The following is a 19,676-nucleotide window of genomic DNA, read 5'->3' as shown; positions in this document are numbered from 1 at the left end:
AACTGCCTCATTCTTTGGAGTAGCTGCCTGGCATTCCAATATGTGGAAGAGCCATATTATCTCATAAGTTCCTTATTGACGAACTTCAATCTTCCTTATTACAAACCATGAATATCTTGTACAGCTCAAGTTGTACATGTGTGAATATATCTGTAAGATAAATTCCTAGAAGTAGGATTACTAATGTTTGTTAAATACAGTACATGCTTTTAAAATTGTAATAGATTGTGCCCAACTCCATAGAGGTTGTAGCAATGTATAGCCCATCAAAAATGAAAGGCAGCCAAGGGAGAGCTTTATATATGAGGAAAAAAACCTTTAGCTGGAAGAGACTGTCTGACGGGCAGACAGACAGGCTTGTGCCTGGCCCAGCAATTCATCCTAGTACAAGTGAAGAAGATGGGCCAGCAGCACCAACAGGCTGTTCCCTACAGGCAAACCCATTTGACAGATGGAAAAACTGAGGGTCAGAGAGTTAATATGCCTCACTCAGGGCCATGGCCTGGAACCCTGTAAGTGCAGGGCTAATTCCTCCAGACAACACATGCTTCACCTTCTGACCTAAAGCTGTGGTCTCCTGTGTTGACTTGGCCACAGTTTGGAGAACCCAGCTCCTTCCTACTGTGAGCTGAAAATAGTTGGGCCTCCCATGTAGTTCAGAGCTTCCTCTGATCATTTCATTTCCACGTATAAGAAACCAGAACCACACACACACTCAGCCAGCTGCTATTTCCAGCCTACCTGGGGCCCACAGAGCCTTGACCATCCGCTTCTCTGCGGCGGGTAGCAGTGATTACCCTGGACATTCATCCACCAGCCTGAGGAACTGAAACCCTCAACAGATCCTCTCCATGGTTACCGCTGGGTGGTAGGCAGTGAGGGTGTGAAGAAGTCACAGTAGCACATGGGCCCTGGGTGTTATCATCAGCCACTCTGCAAACAGAAGTAGCCATGGCGAAAAGAGTTCTCTTTCTTTGTGCTTAGAAAGTGCCTTCACATCCATTAACCCACCTCACCTCCACAGCAGTTCTCTGAGTTAGACTAGGCAGGGATTCTTACATTCATTCTTCCCATTGTATAGATCAGGAAAAGGAGGTAGGACTTGCCCACTGCTAGAGAGAAGCAAAGACCAGAGGCAGACCCAGGTTTTCTGGTGCCTCATCCTGGCCATATTCTGTTCTACCACATGTTAAGTAATCTCAGGGCAATATGAGATGTTCACAAAAACCATCTCTTACATGCCCACATCCAAAATGAGTCACTATGTCCTTAGCAATGTTGTTTTGAACCCTCCAGTACATGGACATATATGAATTTCTTCCCCCGTATCCTCATCTTCCTTTTAGGTCTGCAGATGAGTGTTTTGTGAGGAGAGTCTTGGGGTGTTTCTGATTGCTGGCCTTGCACTGTATCTAAGTGCCTGGCCTGGCTCTGGAACATGGCAGGCACTCAAGAAAGGTATGTTGTTGGTTGGCTGGAAGAATGGATGAACAGATGGATGAGTAGATGGATGGATAGAGGAGTGGGTGACTGGTGGGCGGAGTCTTAGTTCGTTTGTTTGCTTTTGTTTTTCTGCTAGGATCCATTCCCCCTTCCAAATATCACCTTGACATCCTTTTATGGAATTACCTCTCCCTGCCAGCGTATACAGTCTCAGTGCTACAGCAAACCAAGTGCTGTATCTTTTCCCAGCCAAGAAGCAAGCAAATGACACAAGCTTGGCTGGCCACACTCTCTCTCCTAGGACTGTGACTCTTTTGTAGAGTGAGAGAGGATAGGAAAATTAACTGGAGTACATTTATTTTAACAATGGTACCCTGATGAGACTGTCCAGTAGTTCCTGCTTAGCAAACACCCGAAGTTTTTTGGTTTCTCACTTGTCCTTGTTCCAAGCCAGTCTCTTCAATGTCCTACCCATTCTATGAGCTACTCAACATCTCCCCCAAGACATTACCTTCCTAAGTTAGTGTGATATTTTACTTATTTATTTATTTATATATCTCCATGGTTCCTGGCTCATAATTCCCATAGCTCTTGTTATAGTCTTACAGTCTTTTGTTATAATGTTGGGGCACTTTAGGCCTCAGGAATCAGAATCAATCTCTCTCTCTCTCTCTTTCTCTCTCTCTCTCTCTCTCTCTTTCTCTCTCTCTTATGTTCTCCTACCCTCCTTTCACCTGCCCAAGGGAGGACTCTAATCTGACTGTGGGTCGTAAGACTCTCATTCCGGAGAGGGTCCTTCCTGGAGGAAGGAATGCCAGAGAGGCCAAGAAAAATCTGACCAGACAGGCCTTACTGGGTGACTTGCTCAGTCTGTGGGTATCAGATCACACCCTTTCTGCCCAACCACATCTTGACATGTTTGTCCATGTTTCAGTCATGCCTATCCAATGAGACTTCTCCATAAAAGGCCCAAGACGAGGTTCAGAGAGCTTCCAGACAGCTCAATGTGTGGAGGCTGACAACAAGGTGGACAAGAACTCACCCACGTGCTGGGAGGGTGGTACAACCCAAATTCACCAAGACAAAAGCTCATCCAGACATCGCCCTGTGTATCTCTTCATCTGGCTGTTTATTTCTACCCTTTAAAATATTTTTTAAGCAAATTGAACTTGTTTCCCTGAGTTCTGTGAGCTGCTCTAGCAAATTAATCAAACCCAAAGAGGGGGTCATGGTAGCACCAACTGGACGCTGGTCAGTCAGACATTCTGGAGGCCCAAACTTGCAACTGGGGGAAGGATGGAGCTGTCTTGTGAGAACAAGCCCTCAACCTGTGGTTTCTGAGACTATTTCCAGACAGATAGCGTCAACATCAAATTAACTGGAGGAAACCCAGCAGATGTTTGCTACAGAATTGATTGCTTGCTTGGTGTGTGGGGAGAAACCCCCACACATTTGGTCACACGAGGGCAGGAGAACATCAGAGAGAGAGAGAGAGAGTTGATGGTGTTGATTGTGTGAGAGCAGAGGAAAAACCTAGGTTGAGTGTTGTTTTCACCATACTCCCAGTTACAAAAGTTTTCTCTACTTACGAAGAAAGAATTTTAACAGACACAAGATGGAGAGGTGAATGAGTAGACAAAGGAATGAATGGGTGGAGGACTGGAAAGAGTGAAGGAAGGAGGCATGAGCTAAGCAATGAGATGAGTCCCAGGCGTTAGAAGGATGAGAGGGAATTCCTATAGGAGGAGTAGTGTGAGCTGATTTCAGGGGCGACAGGACACCTACTCCCAAATCTCCCTCTAGCAGACTAGAAATATTTACCTTTGTATCTTTTAACTGAGAAGGAAAAGTCCTCAGATAATATTGTCAGACTTCCATTTCACAGATGAGGAAACTGAGGCCCACAAAGGGCGAGTGGTTTGCCACAACCTAACAATTAGGTCTGGAATTGAACTGGGACTAGAATTCAGGTCTCCTAATTCCCAATCCCTTGCTCTTTTCACCACCCAAAACTGATTCTAGAAGGAATGACTAAGGTGCAGAATTTCCGAACCCTAAGTTGAGGAAAGTCCCCAAGGGGACTTCCTCACACAAGCTAGAGGTGCTCAAGAAGGCAAATGCCTAGGAATGTTCCAGCCTGAGTGCTCCGCGTGGCTTCCCCTCCCCATCCCTGAAAGTGGAAGCAATGGACAAGAAGCCAATGGGCTTCCTGGGACTAGCTCAAAAAGGGGGGCAGAATCCAGACCACAACCACAGAATCCTGTAAAATTCTGAAACTTTTGTCACTTCCTTTATCAGCCTGTCTGTGAAACTCTTTAGAAACACGTCTGTGCGCCGGCCTGCAGAGACAGCCAGGAAGGGAGGAGGGAGGACTATGTCTCACTTATGGCCAAGCTCTGCGAGACAGAAATCTGGTGAGGGACAGAACATGGGGCCAGTGTCCGAAGTCTGCTGCACAGAGGGTGGGACAGCTCAGGGCGGGTCTGAGTCACCCCCATTTTCTATGTGTTTCTTCCTAACAAGTGACATAATGCCTAAAGTGTCAGCATGGTGCCTGACAGTTAATGGAAAATCACCACCAGCTCCCCCCACCCCCCCACCCCACCCCACCTCCTAGCTCTCAGCCCAGATGAGCAGAACACCTCTGTTGGGAGGGAGAAGACAGCATGGAAGGGAAATCCTGGAGCCTGGACATTTGGAGAAAGGAAGGGAAGGAATTGTTTCCTAAGCATCTACTTGGTGCCAGACATTGTGCTGGGCAGTTTGCTGATTACCTTCATTTAACCCTCGGAAGTATCCTAGGAGTTAGTTATTCTTAGCCCCATTTCCAGAAAGAAAACCAAGGTGTAGAATCGTTAATAATTTGTTCGAAGACATGCACAGAGTATGTGCTGTCTGATTCCAACCCCAAGACTGCCCTGCTTCCCTAGGCTTTCTTGCTGGGGCTGGGGACAGGGGCTGGTGTGCTCCAGCGGCAAGAGCTGCTGAAGAGCAGGGGATGGGGAATCTCGTGACGGGGCATGCACAGAGAGAGGGGAAGGAGAAGCCACCAAGAAACACGCAGAGAAAAACAAAAAAACAGACTCCAAAGTATCAAGAGGAGTAGAGGCTGAAGTCTTCTGTCACCCAGCAATTCTGGAGGAACCGACGCTTTCCTGTGGCCTCATTTCCACGGCCACCCCTCCCCCAGGGTAGCTTGCGGTGGGCTCCTCCAGTAACCAGAGGCCAGTGAGCACAGTTCTGATCATCGAACGCGCCACATGTGGTCTCCAGCTGCAATAAACGAGTGAGCGTGCACAGCCGCTGTCCTGTGTGGGGAGGGCGAGAAGAGTGGGGGAGGCTGAGCTGCAACCCTCCGGCTGACTGTGGTCGGAACTATGAGAGCAGTTGTCACAGTTAGTACCCCTGACATCGTGCAATGTGTGTTAGGTGACACGGAAGGGAAGGAGGGAAAGGGGCAGCCTAGAATAACACAGAAAGAGCAAACCAGAGCTGATGTCATGGAAAGAGTCCTGGATGGGGTTCGAATCCTGCCTCCACCTGGGCGAGTGCCCTGGGCCTGCCGGGAGGCCTCAGCCGGCACCCGCTGCCTCGGCAGATCCTCCAGCCAGCACCAGAGGAGCACCTGCCCCAAGCAGGGTCCTACAGAAACAAAGAGTGAGACAACAGCTCGCTGTCTCCGGTGGGAAATATTTAGACTAGTGAACAACCTCAGAGGAGGGAAAGGATCAGGAAACAAAAGCAACTCTCCAATTTGCAGTGAGGCCTACCAGGAGGAAATTACTTTCCCTCAGGCTTCTGTTGGGGGCCCAGATTCCTACAGGATGGGTGGACTTTTACTGCTTTAGGCATTTTTTAAAGAGCGGCCAGAACAGCCAGAACTGCTCCCCACACAGTCCCGGGGGAACTCCATGTCTGATCAAAGCTTTGGAATCCAGGGAAACGAGGTTTCACTTTCTCTGCCTGTGTTTGGTTTCCTAACGTCACACTTGCAGACTGGGCTGGCAACAGCTTAGCTTAGGAAGAGGGAATGAAAGAGAAGGAACCAGGACTGGGCCAGGAAGGGAGGGGAGGAGAGGGACTGCGCTAGACTGGGGGGGGATGTGTGCCTGGTTTTATGGATGACGCCAGGAGTTAGGGCCGGAGGGATGAGGGTTGATTAGAACCAGAGCTGTGGACTTGAAAGGCCCATCAATCAGTCTGCAGGGTCTGTGAACCCCTTGCCTTCTCTGAGCAACTTGCTCAAGGTTATCATTAATAAATAATAGCAGGCCAAACACAGAAAGAAAAACACCGCATGATCTCACTTATATGTGGAATCTAAAAAAAGCCAAATACATGGAAGTAAAGAGTAGAACTGTGGTTAGCAGTGGTGGGGATGTGGGGGAAAGGGGAAGATATTGGTCAAGGGCACAGGGTTGCAGTTATGTACAGCACGGTAGGTTCCAAGACCTCCAGGGGATGCCTGAAACCCCAGACAGTACTGAACCCTATAGACACTATGTTTTCTTCTCTACATACATGTCTATGATAAAGTTGAATTTATAAATTAGGCACAGTAGATGAATAATAACTAATAACAAAATAGAACAATTATAAAAATATACTATAATAAAAGTTATGTTTTTATTTCTGGAATTTTCCATGTAATATTTTCTGACCGTGGTTGGCCAAGGGTAACTGAAACTGCAGAAAGTGAAATCGCAGATAAGGGGGGCCAGCATATTATTTGTGTACTAGAAATTTGCCAAGAGAAGAGGTGTCAGGTGCTCCCACCACACACAAATGAAAAAGTGGTAACAATTTGAGGAATCGGATATATTAATTAGTTTGACTGTAACAGTCATTTCACCATGTATCTGTATATCAAAACGTCATGTTGTACACCTTATGGACCTTAAATGTCCACAACTTTTATTACAAATAAATGCATAAGAGAGCTGGATTTTGGACCTAGACATCGGACTCTAGGGAGCCCACATACTTAATCTAGATGCTATAAGAAGTTATTAATATCAAGCCTAAACCAGCATTGATTTGGTATTATGTCCAGGACATTTGTTGGGAAGCAGGGGGAGAATACACAAAACAAATAGAAAAGAAAAAGCACAGGACACTGTCACTGTGTTCATGGCGTTAAGACAGGACCAGTGAAACGATGATTCACAATAAAGGGGTGTAAATGTGCTTGTTTATTGTCCCTGTCTCTCCTCTCCCTCCCTCACCCCTCACCCCTCACCCAAACAAGCTCCAGAGGGCAGGACTTGGCCTGCCTTGCTTGCCCTGGTGTCAGCAAGTGTCTAGAACAGTGCCTGGGTCACAGCACTTCTCAGTAACCATTTCAAGAGTGAATACAGAACTATTGAGCAGTGGTGGGCCACGCACACTGAAGGGACAGGGAGGGCAGAGACGGCCCCGTGACGTTTGTACCTCACCTTACAGTCTCCTAAGCACATCCATGGTCACTACTTCCCTTGATCCTCGCACGAGTGCAGTGGATCAGACAGGCAGCAGTTCCTAGTTTTCAGGAACACAAAGAGCTGAGTGAATAATAATGATAGCTGCCATTCACCGAACACCTACCCTGTACCAGGAACCACACTGTTTACACAGGCTCTCTAATTTGCTCATGGAATCAGCACATCAGAGCCAGAGAGTAACTTACAGAGAACCCATCAAGTCTGAACACTGATTTTGTACAGGAGGAGACGAGTGGAAGAAATGGAATGAAAATTATATTCTTCTCCCTCTTCTCCCCACAATCCACTGGAACCACCAAAAGGGAAGAAAAACACTCCTGACATTCCCATTGCTAGTCCCGCTCAGCATCCCCACCGTCCTACCCACCCACACCCCTGTCCTCACTGCTGTTTATCCACAGACACACGGACACACTTACGCACAGCAGAAAAGTTTGCCGGGGTTTAAAGGGGAGGAGCCTGCAGGCCTGGTCTGCGGGTTTCCTCACCTCTGTCCTCAGCTACTGTCCCAACTCAGCATGTCTGGTATCCAGGAAAATACTTTCCTTTCTTCCTTAAAGAGGGAAACTGAAATCGAGGAAAGAAAACAGAAATGGAGCTCATAGGGAAAAACTGGGCCTTACCAAGAGTTTCAGGATTTCTTTTTTTCTTTTCTTTTTTTTTTTTTGGTCACTTGTGTACCAATCACACAGAAGAGTTTTGGGATTTCTGTAGAAGTTTGGTAGAAAGTCCATGAACACAAATAGACATGGGTTCAATGTTGAATTCTACCACTGTAGGCTGGGACCTTAAGCCAGTCACTTTACCTGTCTAATCCTCAACAGATCCATCTGTTTAGAGAAGGACTTTATGTAATAAATAAATAAAGATTTGTTGTATTAAAGTTCACTAATACATATTAACTGGGGGTCTAGTTTAGATTGCTGAAAAGCATAAAGTATAAAACATCCTTACAGGGATTGCCATCTTCATACTCTCAATGATAACATGATAGGCCAGGCCTGGGGGCTCACACCTGTAATCCTAGCACTTTGGGAAGCCAAGGCAGGAGGATCACTTGAGGCCAGGAGCTTGAGACCAGCCTGGGTTACATGGTAAGACCCCATCTCTACAAAAAATAAGAAAAATTAGCCCAGCATGGTGACACATGCCTATAGTCCCAGCTACTCAAGAGGCTGAGGCAGGAGGATCGCTTGAGCCCAGAAGTTCAAGGCTACAGTGAGGTATAATTGTGCCACTGCACTCCAGTCTGGGCGACAGAGCAAGACTCTGTCTCTAAAAAGAAAAAAAGATAACGTGATAATAATAGCTGATGTTATTAAGTACCTAACATGTGTCAGGCATTATAATGATGAGAAAACTGAGACCAGAGAGATTAAGTAACTTGCCCAAGGCCACCTGGCCAATGACTAGGAGAAACTGCTGGGTCCCTGCTCTTAAAACCACCTTTTCCACAGCCTCCCACATGCTGGTAATTTAAGCTAGACCGAAGGGGGCTGTGTGAAGGAAACAATTAAAATAGGCAGAACATTTTTGTGTGGATGGACACGTTTCTGAAGTGCTTGCAATTTGTTTCTTTAAATGAGATGGCCATGCTTTCCAAAAGTATGTTCCCATTGTTAATTGATTAATGAGTTGTAAGGAGGGAATGGGAGGATTGTTGTCCAGAGCTTAGACCAGCACCTGGCACCTGGAAGAGCCGTGGTAACTGTTAACTGCCTTACTGACATGGGTCCCTGAGAAGAGCCTGGGCATGGCTGTCAGAAACACTGGGGGCTCAATCCCACTTACCAGCTGTGTGACCCTGAGGATGTTGATTACCCCTTCTGAGGCTCAGTTTTCTCTCCCATAAAGTGAGAATAACAACCACTCTGCCTCAAAGTCATCGTGAGGAAGAAATGTGACAAGGTCTTCTTCCCATTCTGGGTGACTTAGTCACCCTCAGCCACCAAGTTACATATGTGACAGTTGCTAACAGAAAACGTTCTCAGTATAGGGTTACAATTTTTTTTAAGTTTGTTTGCTTTTGTCACTGTCAATAAACACCTTTCTCTTGGAGAATTCGGAAGCCAATTTCAGCCTAGCCCAGGCCAAATGGTCACTAATTCTGAACTAGCCAGATAGGAACTGATGAAGATTTACTGCATCCAAGTCTTTGGAATGGAGTAAGGACCCCGGCTCTAATGCAGGAGTTCCCCGTGGGTTCAGTTTCAAGGATGTCCCCAACCATGCACCCTTTCATGTTGGAAAGTATTTTGTGGACAGAGCACTGAAGTGGGAGCCAGGGCCACAGGATTCTGATCCAAACGCTGTCATTTGCTGTGTGTTCTTAGCAAGTCACTCTTACTCACCAGGCCTTGGTTTCCTCCTCTGCAACTGAAGAACATGGAAAACATGATCCTTAAAGTCCTTTGAAGCTTTCATATTCTGTAACTTTTGTGACCAAGTAGACCTCAGAAATGAGATGGGATCCCAGCATTTACTGAGTTTCCTCATCCATAAAATGAGGATAAGAATAGTAAATGAGCTGACGCACGCAAAGCCCGTAGAATAGCGGCTGGCACAGATAAGCCCTCAGTAAATGGTAGCTAATAATGGGAGTGTACGCTGCAAGAGATCTGTGCCCCCCACACTTCTCAACAAGCCTGTAGCCAAATATCCTACTTTATCAACAAGGAAATAGAACTCAAAGACATTAGAGACACCAAGCAGGGACTGTTATATCGGTCAGTGGCCGCAGCAGGTAGGTCGGTAGGTAGGTGGGTGGGCCTGGTCCCGGGATCTTACCTCTCTGCTGTTCCACCCTGGGCCACGATGCCGCAGTACCAGACCTGGGAGAAGCTCTACCTTGCCAACCCAATGAAGGTGCGTGTGATTCTCAAATATAGGCACTTGGATGGGAGTTTGTGTATTAAAGTAACAGATGATTTAGTTTGTTTGATGTATAGAATAGACCAAGCTCAAGATGTAAAGAAGATTGAGAAATTCCACGGTCAACTAATGCGACTTAGGTAGCCAAGGAATCCTGCAGTGTTGCCATGGGAGCAGATTAAACGGTTTGAAATGAGGATTCTCCTTGTCATGTTGTTAGGAAATAAGTATCTTTTGAATTTGAGAAAATGTTGGGACAGAAAATACTTTACGTAACTAAGTGAGTGGAGTATTCAAAAGCCAAGAAATCATTTTTGTATTTTCTTTTTGATGTTTACTTTAGAGAGCTAGGAATGTAAATGCTTTCAGTGAGAAAGCCTTTATTTATTTTTGGAAATAAAGAATGGCATCTATCTTGGAAACCTTTTGTGGATTATTTGATGTTGGGTAAAATATATAATTCTCAGATAAATTTTGTATCAGTAATTTGAAAATGAGGTATCAAGAAAAGCCAGTTCTTCCATCAATTTAGTTGATCTGTCTTTAAAAGAAAATAAAATGTAATGATTTTTAATATATTGATATATTTCTTTTGGAGCATAAAATTCATGATGTTGATGACCAATAAATATAAAATATGGTAACTGGAATTGACTATACACCACAACATACTGATTATGTATAGTAGCATAGTCTTCTTATATCTAAAAAGTAATTACGAGCCGGGCGCGGTGGCTCACGCCTGTAATCCTAGCACTCTGGGAGGCCGAGGCGGGCGGATCGTTTGAGCTCAGGAGTTCGAGACCAGCCTGAGCAAGAGCGAGACCCTGTCTCTACTAAAAATAGAAAGAAATTATCTGGCCAACTAAAATATATATAGAAAAAAAATTAGCCGGGCATGGTGGCACATGCTTGTAGTCCCAGCTACCTGGGAGGCTGAGGCAGTAGGATTGCTTAAGCCCAGGAGTTTGAGGTTGCTGTGAGCTAGGTGGATGCCATGGCACTCACTCTAGCCCGGGCAACAAAGCGAGACTCTGTCTCAAAAAATAAAAAAAAAATAAAAATAAATAAAAATAAAAAGTAATTATGAATAATAAGTATGCTTTACCTTAACCTTTCTAGATTTAAGCTGTAATTTTTAGTGTAAGAGGTTTGTAATATCATCAGCTTGTTGAGCAATGACTAGCTTTGCAAAATCTGGTTTTCAGTGATCAGAAACAACAGCCATTATTTGAATGCATGAATGGAATGATGAACACTATAATGGACTGAAACCACCATATTACAGAACTATTTACTACATATTTCTCATCTGTAGTTTCACAGAAGGGCTAAGATTATTCAAACCATAAAATCTTTGGAGAACTCTGTGACACCCCTGCCCATTTTCTCTCTTAACCAAGGTGTTACGTGTGACTGTCACAACTGGTGTATTTTCCAGTAAGCCAGAAGTGTGATATTATTTGGTATCTATCTTATACTTGTAAGCTGAATTTTACCACCTAAATCTAATGTTCACATTCCTCAAGAATGAAATGAAGACATTACCTTAAAATAACTTTTGAAGAAATTTGTCATGTTCAGCAACATGTTAGCATAGTAAATTCTATGAACCCTATGAATTTTGGCATGTTTCAGAGATGTCAGTAAATAAAATATTACCTAAAAAAAAAAGACATCAAGCAATTTTCCCAAAGATCGCTTAGCAAGTAAATGGGGGTGACCCTGTGGCTGTGAGGAAAGCAGGAAGCCCCCCCAAGAGGAATCACTCCAACTTGTATCTGATAAAAAGGTCCCCAGTGCCCAGCTCAGATCCACCGCCCCAGTTACAGGGTGGGTGTTCTCACCTCTTTTGGGGATTACGTGTCCAAAGGACCCTCCTGGATAAAACACCTGGTAAATAACATCCCTCCATGAATGAGAGAAGGGAGATAAAATCTGTAATGAATGACCAGGAAATTTGAAGGCAATCAAATAAAGACCCAGTGGCTTCTGATCCTGTCCTAACTGCCCCTCCTCCTTGTCCCCAAGGAAGCAGCTTCTGCTTTCTGGGGAGGCCGCCTGCCCTGGAAGGTGAAGCTGGTGCTGCCAGCAGAGGAAGCAGCTTTCCTCCCCCGATGCTTAGGCAAAGGGGGAACCTGGAAACATGGCTGGCTCATGCCTGTCACACCCAGGGTTCCTAAGAAACTTCTAAACACTTAATTAAAACCCTCCTGAGACCGTCACATTCTCTCATTTCATAAATGGAAAAAATGGGGCTTGTCAGAGGATAAGAAAAGCTAATTAAATACCTACTAAGGATCAGGCATTGTGCTGATTGTTTTATGTATATACCATCTTATTTAGTCCTCACTCTAGATGGGAGGGCAGTGAGGGGGGCGGGGGGAGAGAGAGAGAAAAAGAGAGAGGGAGAGACTCAAATTTCCGGAGGCTATTTCAGTTTTCTTTTCCGTTTTGTGCAATTTCACTTATGATATCAGCCAAAGCTTGACAGCTGTTTTGGAAACTCCCCCTGAGTGGGAGGGGGGGGCTCTCTCTACAGGCCGATCCCCTATAAAGGGCCGACCCTCGCTGCAGAGGATTCCTGCAGAGGAGCCCGAGACAGCACGTGGATCTCCCACAGCCTTTGCCCACCGGTACCATGAAGGTCTCTGCGGCTGCCCTTGCTGTCGTCCTCACGGCTGCCACCCTGTGTGCGCCTGCATCTGCCTCCCCATGTAAGTCCACGTCCTGCCCCCACAGCCCATGCAGTCGGACCCTCTGCCCCCACAGCCCATGCAGTCGGACCCTCTGCCCAGAATGCCCACTCCCTCCCAGTGACTGGCCCGAACCTTGCCCTCTTTCCAGACTGTGCACTGTCTGAACCCCATTATTTACATTCGGATGCATGGTTTACCCAGATGTCCTGTTGTCCCTGACAGATCTGTAAGCTACTTGATGGCAGGGACCCCCTGATTAGCTTTTCTGTGTCTGCAGGTCTACACCCTCCAGCCCCTCACTGAGCGTGGTCTGATGCTGGGGACATTAGTCATCATGGGTAGCTCAAGCTGACCTTGAAATATGACTACTCATGCCTGTCACACGCAGGGTTTCTAAGAAACTTCTAAACACTTAACTAAAACCCTCCTGAGACCGTCATAGTCTCTCATTTCACAAGTGGGGAAAATGGGGCTTGTCGGAGGATAAGAAAAGCTAATTAAATACCTACTAAGGATCAGGCTTTGTGCTGATTGTTTTACATATACCATCTTATTTAGTACTCACACCTGTTCTTTGAGTCCTTGACTTACAGGTGGGAAAACAGAGGCCCAGAGAGGTTAAGGAACTTGCCCAAGGGAACACAGCTTGGAAATGAGGAAATTGGTATTCAAACCCAGCTCTATCTGGCTGGGAAGATAAACATTACTGCTCTGCTGGGAAGTGGATTAGATGAGGGCTTGGGGAGACCTTCTCAGTCCTCTGATGGAATCCCCACTCCACCACTGTGTATCTCTGGCCAAGTGACTTTGCCTCTCTGAACTTCAGTTTCTGCTAAGTAAGATAATAGTCCTTTCAAAATAAATCATATAAAGTGCCCAGCACAATGGCCAGTGTATATTAGCAATGAATAAAAGGGTCTCCTTTCTTCTTTCCTTCTCCTAGATGCCTCGGACACCACACCCTGCTGCTTTGCCTACATCTCCCGCCCCCTGCCCCGCAGCCACCTCAAGGAGTATTTCTACACCAGTGGCAAGTGCTCCAACCCAGCAGTCGTGTGAGTCCCAGCCCCATGGAGCCCTCCGGGGGGTGAGAAAGGGATGCCTCTTGCTTCCAGGGCCAGTCTTCCCAGGGGCCCTCTGAGAGGGTGCCTTACCCACTCCCACCCATCATCCAGCTGCTCAAACAGACATGGCTCCTCTGTCTCTAGCCTCAGAGTCCCCAACTATAATGTAAAAGGACTAGACAAGGTGTTCTTGGAGGATCCTGCCCACTCTAATGGACTAGGTTCCTAGGACTTCAATCTTTACTGTCATGTCTTTTATTTGAACGTGGTCTGGAATGCCCCTGCATGGAGATCAACTGAGTCATCCCTTTGCAGTTAAGAATCTTAGAGTGGCCCATATTCCATGTCCAATCAAATCCACCTAAATCTCAGAGGAACTAGGGAGGACAGGACAGGGGTCAGGGGCCTAATTGCAGTCAAGTAGAAAAACAAACAAAAAAACTACCCAGGCCAGGCACAATGGCTCCCGCCTGTAATCCTCAGCACCTTGGAGGCCAAGGCAGGAGGATCACTTGAGGCTAGGAGTTCAAGACCAGCCTGAGGAACAGCGAGACCCCATCTCTATAAAAAAATAGAAAAATTAGCCAAGTGCGGTAGCACATGCCTGTAGTCCCAGCTATTTGGGAGGTGGAGGCAGGAGGATCACTTGAGCTCAGGAGTTAGATGCTGCAGTGAGCTATAATGATACCACTAAACTCTAGCCCAGGCAACAGAGTGAGACCCTGTCTCAAAAAAAAAGAAAAGAAAAGAAAAACCATCCCTTAGAGAAGAAACGATGAAATGAGATTGAGCTTTAAATATGCAAGCTAATATATTTGAAAAAATATAATAATTGCTACTACATAGGAAGTGCTGGCTGGGCATGATAGCTCACACCTATAATCCCAGCACTTTGGGAGGCCAAGGAGGGAGGGTAGAGGATAGCTTGAGGCCAGGAGTTTGAGGCCAGCCTGAGCAACATAGCAAGACCTCATCTCTACAAAAAATTTAAAAAGTCAGCCAGGCGTGGTAGTACACGCCTGTAGTCCCCCTACTCTGGGGGCTGAGGTAGGAGGATCACTTGACTCCAGGAGTTGGAGGCTGCAGTGAGCTATGACTGTGCCACTGTACTCCAGCCTGGGCAACAGATTGAGATCCTGCCTCTTAACAAGGGAAGTACCTACTGTGTGTCAAATGTCTTATGTGCATTATCTCTAAATTTCACATAACAGCCCTGACAGGTGTACATAATTCTCTTCATGTTTCAGGTAACAAAACTAAGACTCAGAGAGGTCTTTTGACTTACTCAAGGCTACACAGTAAGTGAGGGACGGAGCCTATCTCTGGAGCCTCCTCTTCCTACTGAAGCAAAGTCATTAGTGATAGTTCCTTAAGAAATTTAAGACGATAGAGACTTTTTTAAAAAATGGTGCAATCATGAAGTTTCCTATATAAGGGTGAAGTTTTTTAATCCAAAAAATTTCATGGCACTGGCACAGTTATAGGTATTCAAAGATGGACTTTGGGTCTGGTGAATCTCTCAAAGTACAGTGGTAATATTTAGCACTACTAATTTTATCTGAAAACAAGTATTTTTCAAAATTAAAAAACTCCTTCCCAGAGCACATATTATGGGCAGGCAGAGATGAATAAAACCACTATCTCAGCCGGTCCCTGTGGGGCTCACAACCTAATAAGAAGGGTAAAAAGGCAGGAGGGGGGGAACACATTCAGCTCCAGGGTTTAGGAGAGGGGATTTAGAGAAGGTTTGCTGCAGAAGGTGCTGCTTGAGGAGAGACTTGGCCTGGCAGAGAAAAGCCTGTGGGAAGGGGTGTATATCAGGCAGAGGGAGCAGCCCCAGGATTCTACTTTGGTTTATGTAGAGTCTGCATGTAGGCAGCGTCAGGACAACACAGCAACAGTGTTAGAGCTGTCGGGTGTAAAATGAGCTGGAACAGGGAAAGCCTGGAAAACAGGTGTCCAGGGAAGAGGCTGTTGTTGTCATTGTCCGTGTGAGTAGTGTTGGAGGATGATCAGTGCCTGAAGAAAAGGAGAGACAGGAGTCAGAAACTTTTCTTTCTTTCTTTTTTTTTTTGGAGACAGAGTCTGACTCTGTCTCCCTGGCTAGACTACAGTGGCATCATCGTATCTCATGAAAGCCTCAGACTCCTGGGCTCAAATGGTCCTCCTGCCTTCACTTCCTGAGCAGCTAGGACTACAGGCGAGCATTACCGCACCCAGCTAATTTTTCTATTTTTTGGAGAGATGGGGGGGGCGTCTATGCTCTTGCTCAGGGTGGTCTTGAACCCCCTATCTCAAGCAATCCTCCTGCCTCAGCCTCCCAGAGTGCTGAGATTACAGGCGTGAGCCACCGCGCCCAGCCCGGGAGTGAGAAACCTTTGGAAGTGGAATTAGCAAGCCCTAACAGGTGATTTGAGACCAGGAGCAAGGAAGAGAGAGGGGTAGAGGATGACGCTGAGGTTCAACCCAGATGGCTGGAGAAGTGTGGAACCACCTTAAGTCTCGAGGAAGAGCTGTTCACAGAAGAAAGAGCCAAGGTGCCAGCAAGACAGCCCTGTGGAAATGGCCACCAGGGAGTGTGAAAGGAAGGGCTGGTAGCTGAGGAAAGGGGCTAGAGATGTGACATTCTCTTGTAGAAGGAAGGGGTCTTCCAATAAAAAAGAGGCAATGAAGCCGAGTCTTGGTGAGCACTGGCTCTAGAGTCTGTCTGCCTTGGTTAGAACCCCAGCTATGCCACGCTTTGGCCCCTCACTGAACTTCTCTGTACCCCAATTTCCTCATCTGCAAAATGGGGTAATAGAAGTACTTTCCTCACTGGGTCATAATAATCCTTAATGAAAACAATAAAATTCTTAGAATATTCCCTGGCACACAGTAGGTACACAATTAAGTGTTAACTTACCATTATCATCACCTAAGTGTACTATTATATACACAAAAGTCATAGGTGAAACTTAAGGAATGAATGCAATTCATTCATTCACTTACTCATTTAATAAACATACATTAAGCATCTACTGTGTACCAGGCCTAGGGCCAGAGACCCGGAAAACAAGATAGAGAAAAGGGCCTCAACTTGGAGAACACTTGCTCTTAAGGAGCAGGTGAAAGAGGGAAGCCAGGCAAGGAGAGGGTGCAAAAAACGTGGGCAAGGAGGGAAGACTTGGCACGGCGGGGCTGTTCTTTGGTATCACAGGCTGCCGGAAGGAGGAGGAAATGGAGACCTGAGCAACCTCCGTTTCCTCCATACTTGAGGAAACCTCAGATATTGGTTTCCTGGCCTTTTGACTTCGTGGCCACAGGCTGAGGGTGCCGAGGAGAGGGGACTGCAAGTCTGGCAGGATTTCCTGTACGACTCCTGGTTGAACAAGGGCAGGGTCTGCGTCTGAGGCTCCCACATCACCCCAAATACAAAAACAAACACTAGGAGACAGGAGAGCCCAGAATACGCCTTCAGGCCCTTTTCTCATCTCCCTGCACACCAGGGCTGGAGAAAGAGAGAGTACGTCACTCTGAGCAAGGCGCAGGAAGGACGGAGCCGTTCCCTGAGAGCAAATCCATGACAGCGCCCAGAGAGCAACCAGGAAATCCTCATTCTCACCAGACAACCTGAGCCTTCACTTTGTCCGAAAACATTTGGGCTCGAGAATGTATAGGATACACTTAAAAAGTGATTAAGATGATACATTTTTTTTTTGAATTTGTTTCATAAATTGCTCACACACAGAGGATGGTAAATTTTATGTTATGTGCATTTTACCACAATTTAAAAAAAATTTTTTTTTAAATGCTGTTAAGCACGGAATCAGGAGAACCACACAAACTTAGTGACTTTGACAGATACACTGATACATGCTTATAGAAAAGATGAAAATATTAAACCAAAGAATGAATGAGTGATAAGATATTTAGGCCGGGTGTGGTGGCTCACACCTGTAATCCTAGCACTCTGGGAGGCCGAGGCGGGTGGATTGCTCAAGGTCAGGAGTTCGACACCAGCCTGAGCAAGAGCAAGACCCCGTCTCTACTAAAAAAATAGAAAGAAATTAGCTGGACAACTAAAAGCATATAGAAAAAATTAACTGGGCATGGTGGTACATGCCTGTAGTCCCAGCTACTTGGGAGGCTGAGGCAGGAGGATTGCTTGAGCCCAGGAGCTTGAGGTTGCTGTGAGCTAGGCTGATGCCACAGCACTCTAGCCTGGGCAACAGAGTGAGGTTCTGTCTCAAAAAAAAAAAAAAAAAAAAGATAATATATTTAAATGAGGTAGGTACATAGCAAATCAGAATGTATTTGAACATAATACTTCAACATAGGGAATATATTTATATTTTTAAAAAGATGATAGTAATTACAAAAGCAAAGGCTGAATCATAAATTTCCTGTGTTATTTGAGACATAATTCCTGTTATGACACATAATAATGTAGCATACCGTATGGCTCAATAAGAGTTAAAAAATAAATTTCTGGACAGCTGTCCAACAATAAATAGTTAATTTTCTTCCCACAAGAACCTCTGAAATATTTTATCTGGTGTTCTAACTTAAGCAATAGCAATGCTCAAATTTAAAAAAAAAAAAATTGTGCAGGAAAATACTCTAACGGAGAAGTCAAAATGAGAAAGGGCCAAGGACGCAGGGCTGACCCAGAAGTAGCGTGTTACTTGACAACACTGCTAGCAAGGCCCCAGGCGGCCCAGCAGACAGGCCCCACCTTTTATACTTCCAGCTCATACCATCAACACCTGTAGAGAGAAGGCTCTAACTCGCACAGACCTCCCCATTGTGGCTGAGCATTGGTAGAAGTGCTCTGACATTACCAATATCTCAGGGTCCTCAACCTCTCTGAGCCACAGTGTCCTGTACCGGGACCTCTGGTTTCATGTTGCTCTGAGCCACCCTGAAGCAGAGAGGTCTCACGGCATTCTAACAACAACAACGCATTAATGGTATTTTTCAAAACTTCACACCCATTATCATTTGAGCATCAGAACAATTGTGCAAAGTAGGATTATTCCTATCCACATTTTAGAGGTTAGCAAATAGACTCGGAGGCCCTAAATGATTTTCACACAGTGATCCAACTAATAAGCGGTGAAATCAAGACTCAAGTTCATGTCCTTCTTTCACCCACCCACCCATGTATAAGTTGTATTCATGTATTCGTTTGTTGAGTGTCTGTTCTGTGCCAGGCACTGTGTTGTCTAAAGTCAAATCATATGTTCTTTTAAGTATTTCTTGTCTCCCGCTTAGTCATGACTCTGTTCTTGGGGGACACTTTATTCTCTCTGCATCTTGAGCATCCAGCACGGGGCCTGGAACAGAGGAGGTGCTGAGAAAGGCTAGTGGTTGGCTGGCTCAACCTTGAGCTCCAAGGCTCCAAATCCCCTTAGCTTTTGTGTTTGTATGAGAGTTAAATTGCACACAAATTTGCTTCTGGTTTGGAGCCCTTTGATCCAACAGTACAGGAAATGTCGTCTCCTTCAAGGCCACAAATAAAATCTTACGAAGCCCCGAAAATGCTCTACCCCATTTCCATCATCATTTTCCTTTATGTCTAATCCACCTCACCCTCCAAGTTGACTGTCCCAGTGCCGACAAGCTCTCACCCTCTTCCTCTTCTCTCCCACAGCTTTATCACCCGAAAGAACCGCCAGGTGTGTGCCAACCCAGAGAAGAAATGGGTTCGAGAGTACATCAACTCTTTGGAGATGAGCTAGGATGAAGGGTACCTTGAACACGACCTTCCACAAACTCCCCTGTTGCTGCTTGCTCCTGTCCTAACCAGCCTGGGAGGCTTCCTCCCAACCCCCTGCCTCCAGCCCCTCCTTGGAGGGCACAGATTCCACCACACGGCAGCACTAATAAAAGCCTCCACCACCTAAAGCCTGGACAAGCTACTGAGGCTCTGCCTTGTCAAAAGGAGGTCTCTAGGCTCTGAGCTTCAGGCTCCTTGGCTTGGCCATGGCTCTCCGACCAGGAAGGAAGTCAGTGTGCCTCCAGAGGCAGAGAAGGAAGGAAGACTGAGCTCCTGAGCTCCCATCTCAGCTCCCTCACAAGGGCTGACAGGCAAATATGAAAGATCAGCTTTCCATTAAAATTCTCATTGCAGTTACAAA

At 45.9% G+C, this 19,676-nt stretch overlaps 2 protein-coding genes across 2 annotated transcripts; both read left to right on the top strand.

Annotated features, from left to right (window-relative positions):
- The first annotated feature begins 9,737 nt into the window (after positions 1–9,737).
- Positions 9,738–9,938, top strand: LOC123620351 (signal recognition particle 9 kDa protein-like). The gene has a single exon (XM_045525513.1). The coding sequence runs from the start codon at positions 9,738–9,740 to the stop codon at positions 9,936–9,938; it is 201 nt and encodes a 66-aa protein (XP_045381469.1).
- Positions 9,939–12,352: 2,414 nt separating this feature from the next.
- On the top strand, positions 12,353–19,676 carry CCL5 (C-C motif chemokine ligand 5). The gene is made up of 3 exons (XM_045525512.1): positions 12,353–12,511; positions 13,437–13,548; positions 19,190–19,676. The coding sequence occupies exons 1-3, from the start codon at positions 12,436–12,438 to the stop codon at positions 19,275–19,277; spliced, it is 276 nt and encodes a 91-aa protein (XP_045381468.1). The 5' UTR covers positions 12,353–12,435; the 3' UTR covers positions 19,278–19,676.

This window comes from Lemur catta, chromosome 15 (assembly GCF_020740605.2).
Source record: "Lemur catta isolate mLemCat1 chromosome 15, mLemCat1.pri, whole genome shotgun sequence".
NCBI classification, from domain to species: Eukaryota; Metazoa; Chordata; class Mammalia; order Primates; family Lemuridae; genus Lemur; species Lemur catta.
This window is presented reverse-complemented; position numbering and strand designations above follow the sequence as displayed.

Bases quoted from the DNA above. Each gene is read 5' to 3' on its own strand.
- CCL5 (XM_045525512.1), top strand. From the start codon at position 12,436: ATGAAGGTCTCTGCGGCTGCCCTTGCTGTCGTCCTCACGGCTGCCACC. The intron at 12,512-13,436 runs GTAAGTCCACGT...TCCTTCTCCTAG, and splicing joins GCCTGCATCTGCCTCCCCAT to ATGCCTCGGACACCACACCC. The intron at 13,549-19,189 runs GTGAGTCCCAGC...TCTCTCCCACAG, and splicing joins TGCTCCAACCCAGCAGTCGT to CTTTATCACCCGAAAGAACC.
- LOC123620351 (XM_045525513.1), top strand. From the start codon at position 9,738: ATGCCGCAGTACCAGACCTGGGAGAAGCTCTACCTTGCCAACCCAATG.